Raw genomic sequence first — 9,311 nt, 5'->3', positions numbered from 1 at the left:
TGGAGGATCAACAACAAGGACTGTCAGTTTATTTGTTTACTAGTATCTGTTATCTTTCTGCTTAATTATCATAACAATACATACATACCACATCGTGTTTATCTGCTCAAGTCAGTTCAACTGTATCCAAGGTATGAATAGTTAACTATAGATAGATAATGACTGAGAAAGCTATAGCCAGTTAGTACAGCATAGATACGTCAACTATAGATGGATAATTAATAAACTTAATATTATAGTTATGTAATTAAACGACCCCTAGTTAATATGGAATAGATGTAACTAAATAATTTGTAAACTGTATCAATGATTATCAGTGTTTACTTAGTAAACCATAGATGGTTATTAAAGATTAGATGACTAATTGTACATACTCGTTTAGTAGAGATGGATAATTATAGCCAGTTTGGAAAGCATAGATAGTTAACTGAGATTAATTTGTAAACTATTAATGGTTCGCAGTTGGCTATTAGATGGATATTAATGTTTTTTGTTTTTGTTTTGTTTTTATTGCACAGATAGTTAACAGTGGATATTTTGTAAACCATAGATGGCTATTAAAGATTAGATAACTGTACATATTAGTTTAGTATAGATGAATAATTATTTCCAGTTTGGAATAATAACTATAGATGTTAGTAATTGGCACTTTGATGAATAGTTATTGTCAATTAAAAAAGCAATGGACAATAGTTATTTAGTAAAAGTAGAACAATTAGTAAAACATAGATGGTTATTAAATATATATATATATATATATATATATATATATATATATATACACACACACACATACACAAAATAAACTTCTTTAAATGGCAAAATACATTTTAAATTGTAATAATATTACACAATATTATTGTGTGAATAGATAGATAGATAGATAGATAGATAGATAGATAGTAGAAACTATAAATAATATGAATATATTTGTATTTTCGTTTTTGTGTACATAATTTGTGAACCGTGCATAGTGATTTTGTTATGGATATTTTAATTTGGATAATAAAAAATGTCAAAAAGTAAAAAATGTGTTTACCTTCTAACATAAACAGTTGCAGCAATATAATGACTACTGTAACATGAAAACTTAGCAACACTTCAGAGGTCAGAGGAGTAGCTCTGGTCAGTCAGTTTTAGTCCTGACAGTGTCAACAGAAACATTTCAGCCAGATGTTAGAAAGCCACAATCTGAAAATCACATCTGTGCCAGTGACCACGTAAATCAGAGAAAATTGTCCTAATAATAATCACACTGTTGTAACACAGATGGATGCAAACAATTCAAATGATGTAAGAGTTTGATGTTAACATGAATGTGTCTAAACCGTTTTCATCCCTCATTCTCATGCCCAGCTTTTTTATAATGTCGTTACATGGGAGATCTGCCAAGTGCTGAATCAATCTGCATCAATCATGTGAAGAAACACGCATTAAAATAATAAAACCCTTTGGTACAAAATCAGTGATTTTTAGCCAATACATAAATGTTTGGACCAGCGCACATGTGAAAACTGATACAGCAAGGTTTTCACTCACTCATGGCAGGCCTTCACATCAGATTAGTTGCATGCTTACTAACCCAATATCCCAGAATAGCCAGACACACGTTCACACAGCTGCTGTGACATCCCGACCTCGAGTTACTGCTCTGTCACGCTTGTGGAAGTCATACAGCATGATCTGTGCTTTGACTTTGGCTGTTTATTGCCTATATGTGTTACATTAAATATTAGTGATTTCAATTATGTGTTTGATTACAATGAATTGTAGAGGCACTGTAAAGCTTGAAGACGCAGTATGACTGATCTTACATCTTTTTTCTTCTTGCTTGTTTGTTTGTGTTGAAGGTGTGGATTTTAAAATCAAAACGGTGGAGCTGAGAGGAAAGAAGATCAGGTTACAGATCTGGTGAGTGGAGAGGAAGTGCTGTGTCCTTATCATTGACTCAGCCCACCATGTCACTTCCTGTGTCTCAGAAGCACATGAGATGAAGTCGCTCTGCACCAAGTCATAACTTCCAGTCCAGAGTCTCTGAGACTCAGTCAAACATCTTGCATGTGTTGCTGCTGAGATTTAATCAGCTGTGATTGCTTACAGTTAACCAACTTTTAACTTACGCTGTGGCATTGAGTAAACTCACTGCGAGATTTGATTTTACCATCAAAAAGCATTATTAAAGCATTACAGTACACTGATCACTATTATTGTGACTTTTAATTTGTGATTGCATGCTTGCAGCATCCCAGAATTCAACAATGAATGTAAATATGTGGATTTTAATTGTGATATCACTAATATCATAACACTAACTGATGTGTATGTCCTTTTTCACCTACTCCTGCCAATCTTGTCTACTGCCATTTGTTAGTTTTATTCTATTCAGTTTTAATCTCTCCTATTCGATTATTTTCTACAATTCTGTTGTGGTCTGGGTTCATGGCGTATTCTATTTCTTCTATTCTGCTCTATTCTGATCTGTTTCTTATGGAAGTGTTTAAAATATGTAATATAAAAAATGCAAGATATAAACTCAGAATTCATATGAACTCTTTTATAGATATAAACTTGTGATTCTGACTTTTTTTCTTCTGAATTTTGAGTTTGCATCTCGCAATTCTGTTTTTGTCTTTTTCCGCCATGGAATAAAATAATAATAAAAAAAAAAGAAAAGGTATTGACATTTTATCCCACAATTCAGACTTTTCTTCTCAGAAATCTCAAATTCTTTTTTCTTTTTCCCTCAGATTTGCAAGAAAAAAAGTCACAATTACCTTTTTGATTTTTTATATCCTGTGGTGGAAACAAGCTTCCTTTGTTTCTTTTTTCTATTCTGTTTTATTTGATTTGGCTCTGTTATATTCTATTATATTCTACTCGTTTCTGTTTTGCTTTATTTAATTTGGGTCTGTTGAATTCTGTTCTGTTTGGTTCTATTCTATGGAGTACTATTCAGATTCAGAGTTTCATTTATTCTTTTCTATGTTGGGATGTCAATTTTCAGGAATTTTTAATTGTGATTTAAAATTAATACAGCAAATGCCATGTGGAAGACTCTTAATAATTTAAAAACATAAATGTAAGAAATCTATCTACATTTTACTTCATCAGTTAGGCTGTTTAGTATAAGTTTAATTTGTTTAATTTACCATTCATACCATTCACTAATAATGTGGGGCCTATAGAAAATACAGATGCTACTCTTTCTCATTGTGATTATGTCCTCTTCATTTTTACAGACAAGCCAAATCACAAAATTGATTAATAAACATTGGAATAGAATAGTCTATTAAATTATTAACCTAATCATGAACAACTCTAGTTCTTTTCTATTTAGTTTGGTGCAGTCTGTAAACTAATCTTTCTGTTATTGCATACCTTTATTGTTCCAGTGGAATCTGGTTCAGTCATTTAGTAACCTATCCAAACTAATACTAACCTCCCATCTCCTCCCCACCCACTTTATCATCATTATTATTTCTTTTGACCCTAAAACTCGCCGGCTTCTCTCACACCACACTTCTGCAGATGTCTGCTTTTGAACGTCCTGTCTGTAACACATGTCCACTCACATCCAGCTACCCAGCATCCATGGCTGTCCTTCACTGTCTGTCTTAACTGCTCATTGACATGTGACGCCTCACCGGCCCTCTTTGTGACATCATATCCTGTTTTGGAAACATGCAGCCAGACTAGGGTGAATAAGGTACAGTAAAAACAAGGAAACGGACATCTGTCATGTGCCATAATGTTCATAATTAATCTGAATTTTCTTTTTCCTTTGAATCAAGATGTGAAAAATCTGTTCATAAAAGACTGCTGAAATACACTGATGTTTTATGAAAATACTGGCAAAGCAAATGATCTGAGCAAGTCGATAATGCACCTTCCTGTTCTTTTTGTGAATGATTCATTGGTGCATGTTATGCTTCTCTCTGTAATCTTTTATTGAATTGAAAATAAATTGACTTTCTTTTTCAGCTGATGTCACAAACCCCTCTTACTCTTTCCATCCCTCCCTTCCAGCTGTCTGTGATTGTAGAGACACGATTTCTCTTAATAGTCAAACATATGATTTATTCCTCACTCTGGATGTCATGCAAGTCTAATAATGTTGACTGATTGCAGGGACACAGCAGGTCAGGAGAGGTTTAACAGCATCACTTCAGCGTATTACCGCGGCGCGAAAGGCATCGTACTGGTCTACGACATCACCAAGCAGGAAACCTTTGACGACCTGCCAAAATGGATGAAGATGATAGACAAGGTACTCAAACATCTAAAACACTGATTAGTCTTGCCGTTTTAAACATTCAAGCGTTTTGAACCATTCAAGCACAAGAAGAGGCAAAAGAGAACTCAATTGCACACACTCAAACACACTGTGCATCATATTCCGTGCATTCATGTAAACGCCTGCTGCTGTCTGTCAGCCTTAACAAAGATCTATATGTAATTTATACAGTGAACACTATGCAGTGTTATTTTACACTTAATTATAACATTTATGTACCTGAAAACTAATGTTAGACCTTATTTTATTTGTAACTTTGTTCTATTTTATTTATCTGTACTTGTAATTTGTTCATTTGTTCTTATTTTATTACTGACGGCTCACTTGTCTTTAAAAATGTTTTGACCTTTATTAGTTATGCTACTAGGGGTGTATCGATGCATGCTTGCCAGTTGAAAATCAATAAAAATATGTGACGATTCAAGTCGGTTGAGATGTTAAATGAATCACGAAAATCTTATTGTGAATTCAGTAACGTGAATCGTATCGCATCGTGAGTTGAGTGAATCGTTACATTCCTATATGCTACTAGTTTTTGCTGTGGTATAAAGGAAGTAAAGTGTTCTTTAAATAATAAAGAACCATTTTTTTGCTCATCCGAAAATGATCCGATCTGTGACTCAAAATCTGTAATATGATCCGAGCCGTGAGTTTGGTGATCCGTTGCACCCCTACTTGTTATTTGAAGAAAAAATACAATCACTAAAGTTTTTGATCATGCTGATTTGTCAGCCGATGTCCTTTTTATTCGGGCTAGTTAAATTCATTTTGCGCTACCAAAATCTGAAGAATGCATGCCAGAAGGGCTACCAAATTTTTTACTAAAGTGTTGTTTTGCTTCTGTGTAGTACGCATCAGAGGATGCTGAGCTCCTATTGGTTGGGAACAAACTGGACTGTGAGTCTGATCGTGCCATCTCACGACAACAAGCAGAGAGGGTGAGAGCAGTGTTATTTTAGTATTGTTTATATACCATATTAATAAATAATAAATACAAATAAATATATAATAGTTTTTAAAATGTTTTCATTTTAATGTTAGTTTTAGTAATTTTGCCATTTGTATATATATTTTTATTTCAGTTTAACGTTATTTTTTATTTTTAGCACTTTATTTCGACTACTGAAAATAACTTTTAATAGATTTAGTTGTAGTTAACAATAACGATGTTGCTAGCTAATGACTGTTTTCTATAAGTAACTAAGGGCTCTTTTTTATATATATTTCTAATATAACTTCATTTGAAGATGCCGAGTTATATAAATAAAAGTAAATAATAAAAACTTTTTATCATGTACAGTTTTTTCACGACAACAAGCTGGGAGGGTGAGACCAGTGTTATTTTAGTATTATTTCAATAGTATTTATTAATATGTTGAATTATTATTTCAGTTTTTATTTTAATTTTTTATTTTATTTTATTTTTTTTTTGTTATGTGCTTTTGTCATTTTGATTATTATTATCATTTTAAATCTTTCTATTTAGCTTTAATTTATTTTTATTTCAGTTTTAGGTTTAGTCATTAGTACTAATTTATTTCAGTTAATTGCTAAGGCAACATTTCTAATATTTTCAGATTCTAAGCATATAATGCACTTATCAAAATAACTAAAGCAGGCAAATGTCAGAAGTTTTTATTTTAATGGTTTTAATGACAAAAAGAGGTATTCAAAATGTATTATTTAACTTACAATTTGTAAAAGGAATGGAAAAATATGTTCAAAAAATTCAATATAATTTTACAGGCAAAACAGGCAATACTTTTGGATTCAGCACCTCAAAATTAGTAAGAAACAAGCATTGGTTTCATTCAGCAAATATGAGTGATGTTTTTATACCTTTTTATTATTTGCTATTAGAACATTATTATCGCCTGAATTTACTTCAGATTCAGCTGTATAACGCTGTCTCAGGTTTACCTTGACATTTAGTTCAGTGGAGGGCGTTGCTGCATTACGAGTCTTTCAGTGCATCCAAAGCCCTGGACACAGGGACATTATTCTGGACCTCCACAAAGAGATTCCTTGAATGCTCTGAATAATGCCTCCTCCAACCTTCCCAAACCCACTGGGACTAAAGCTAACAGTACCAGTGTGTGAAAGCACACTTTACACAGGAATAGTTCACCCAAACATTGTTATTTACTCGATAAAAGCAGTCCACACATCTTCTGAAGCCATACAATAGTTTGATGTGTTACCATTATGGAAAAGAAAGAGCCTCAGTCAGCTGATTGCATTAGAAAAGTATTAAATATTTAATTATTTGAATATTTAACCCATACAGAACCACCATCACACTGAAATAAATTTCTTTATTTCTGGCAGTTTGCTTCACGGATGTCAGGGATGCGTTTCTGTGAGGCCAGTGCCAAGGACAACTTTAATGTGGATGAGATATTCCTTAAACTAGTTGATGACATTTTGAGTAAGGTAAGTGGAGCTGTTTTGACAAATACTTTGCTCATCAAAATGTTAATTCTGAAACATTTGATTAAAAATAGTGAGTTTCTCAGTGCCTGACGAGTCACGAGTGAATCACGAGTGTTTCTGGCTCAAATTATATCATCATGAGATAAAAGGAGTTTTCAGGATTTCAGTAGAAACGCAGAGATGGAATTTGACTATCGGCAAAAAGTCTGACCCAATTTGCTGTGAATAATGGCCAGTAATTGGCCACTTAGACAGGAAGGAAGCGTCCAACCAACATGTAAAGTGACCAACTACACTTTAGTTTATTAAATGTTGTACATGACATTTAGGAGACCAAAGCAGGTGAGATTATATTTACATAACAAGTGTATTAGACAATAAGATTTGATGCCATAAACGTTGGCAAATGCAGTAATTATTTATTATTTCTTCCTTTTTTTTTATTTATTACAATTCCCATTAGGGCTGCGTGATAAATGATAAAATTCTGATAAAATTGCAATTTTAAAATGTGATTTTTTTTTTTTTGTGAATTTTGTGATTATATAACAATATGATTGTTAATAGTAATAATAATAATAATATTTTACTGTAAAATTAAGTCAAGTATTTAAGAAAAATCACTACATCACATGTATGTAATTCTGTACGTGACAAATAAAGAACCTTGAACCAGTACAACTGTAAAATTGCAATCTTAATTTCTTCAGTTTCAAATGTTGAGCTTTTATTTTGGTGGAAAAATGCCTCTTTTGCTTGTAACAGATGGTTTATAAGCACTTTGTCATTACAAGTTTGGGAAGATGTTTGGCGCATGTTGCATTCTCGAATGAAACTCAAACGCACGCATTTCGGTTTTATTTTGATTAATCGTGCAGCCCTGATTCCCATCTCTTTTGAGCAAGATCTTACCATTTTAGTGTGCAATGCACATCAGACAGTCATTGAAGAGTCTCTAACATCTTACAAACTGATTAAATGTTGTCCTTCCACAGATGCCTCTTGAAGTCCCCAGTAAGGAGCTGTCCAACAGCGTCCTGTCCCTTCAGCCCGAACCCGAAATCCCACCAGAGCTGTCTCCGTCGCGCATGCGCTGCTGTTGACACTCGGTTCATGCTTTATTTAGAAACCCAACACCACCTTCCCTCTGATAACCCAACACATGCTGTTAAAGACTCCCGCCACCAGGGGCGAAATGCCCATCTCATGAGAGTCCAGCCCATACGGATGATGAGATGATGGCCTGTCATTACCAGAGAAGATGAAAGACAAACGCTCTTTACCGCATATAATCATCCTTCACAAACTGTAGACTGTGCAATTTAACATACTCCGTATTTTGGTACCTCTAGATGCCAGTAGAGAACATCCGTATCATCACCCCCACACACACACACACATAGATGCATTTATTTTTGACGGCCCATACTTACACTACCTCATTTCTGGGAAGCACAGGATTGCGTTTGTCCGACATGTGCCTTCCTGATCGGAAAACCGCTGCGCACGCATCACAAACATACATGAAATGTATGTCATAACCCATCAACTTCTATTTATATGTAGTTTACATCATCATATATTCTCAGTAGAAACAAGAAACTATTTCTATTGGACGACGGATACTCTACCCTTGTCTTTCATATCACGTCTCAAACACGCATTTCTTATGGAAAACGTTCCCGGTCTCAATTTAGGAAGCTTTTTTCCAAATTGGTTTGGCATTAAAAGCGAAGTGGATGTACATTTCAAGCGTAATTCATTTCTGTCGGTTGTGTGTTTACGAGGTGGCGTGGTTGGGTTGTCCTTATGCCTTACGTTCTATCAGTGTTACTGTTTTTGAGGTGGATTTTGTGTTATCCGTTGTGTTTTGCATTACAATCCATTCGTAGCTAGTTTACGAACAGCTGAAATGCTGAGCGTTAGTGAAGGACCTGTGTACAGAAGATTAACCTTATCATTTAGCAGCGATTTGAGTTTTGTTGCTTCATAGTCCTCTTTCGGTGTCACTTAACTTGAGTAGAATAAAGGAAGGTCAATAATTGAGTTCATTGTTTTATTCTCTAGATCTGGATTGCAGAACTGAAATGCTCTCAACGAAAGGGCTATTTTTCCGTGGAGAGCAGATTGGGAGTAAAACGGGACATTGGTTTTGATACTCGAACAGTTTCTAACCGTGCACTTGTTCCTAACAACACTCTTCAGTTAACATCACTATGCTTCTGCGTTCCTGGACAAACCACTGACTCCACTGGATTTCAGTTGAATTGAATCATTTGCCTGCATTAGATCAAGGACTGTAGTAATGATATAGCTGTGTTATATAACAAAATATAACATGGGAACGGCTATTTCAGCTGAACCAGATATGCAGAAGCAACAGGTTTTTGTGTGAGTTTATGGAAATATGATGCTTTTTTCGTAGAAATTGTCCATGAATATAGAGGACTGACAGTGTTACTGTGCGTCTGGAACGTCATCTACAAAAAAAAAAAATTCTTATTGGGTGAATTTAATGAAAACATGTCAAGGTCATATTTGACCCCCAAAATGTGTGTGTGTGTGTGTGGGGGGGGGGGGTTAA

The 9,311-nt window shown here is 34.3% G+C and overlaps 1 protein-coding gene across 1 annotated transcript; it reads left to right on the top strand.

The window, feature by feature from the left end:
• Positions 1 to 1,376: 1,376 nt before the first annotated feature.
• Positions 1,377 to 9,279, top strand: LOC107687922 (ras-related protein Rab-12-like). The gene is made up of 6 exons (XM_016485411.1): positions 1,377 to 1,392; positions 1,851 to 1,911; positions 4,129 to 4,267; positions 5,143 to 5,232; positions 6,623 to 6,727; positions 7,723 to 9,279. The coding sequence occupies exons 1-6, from the start codon at positions 1,377 to 1,379 to the stop codon at positions 7,828 to 7,830; spliced, it is 519 nt and encodes a 172-aa protein (XP_016340897.1). The 3' UTR covers positions 7,831 to 9,279.
• Positions 9,280 to 9,311: the final 32 nt, after the last annotated feature.

This window comes from Sinocyclocheilus anshuiensis, unplaced genomic scaffold (assembly GCF_001515605.1).
Source record: "Sinocyclocheilus anshuiensis isolate Anshui unplaced genomic scaffold, SAMN03320099.WGS_v1.1 scaffold293, whole genome shotgun sequence".
Lineage (NCBI taxonomy): Eukaryota > Metazoa > Chordata > Actinopteri > Cypriniformes > Cyprinidae > Sinocyclocheilus > Sinocyclocheilus anshuiensis.
Note: the sequence above shows the minus strand (reverse complement) of the source record. Positions and strands in the feature narration are given on the sequence as shown.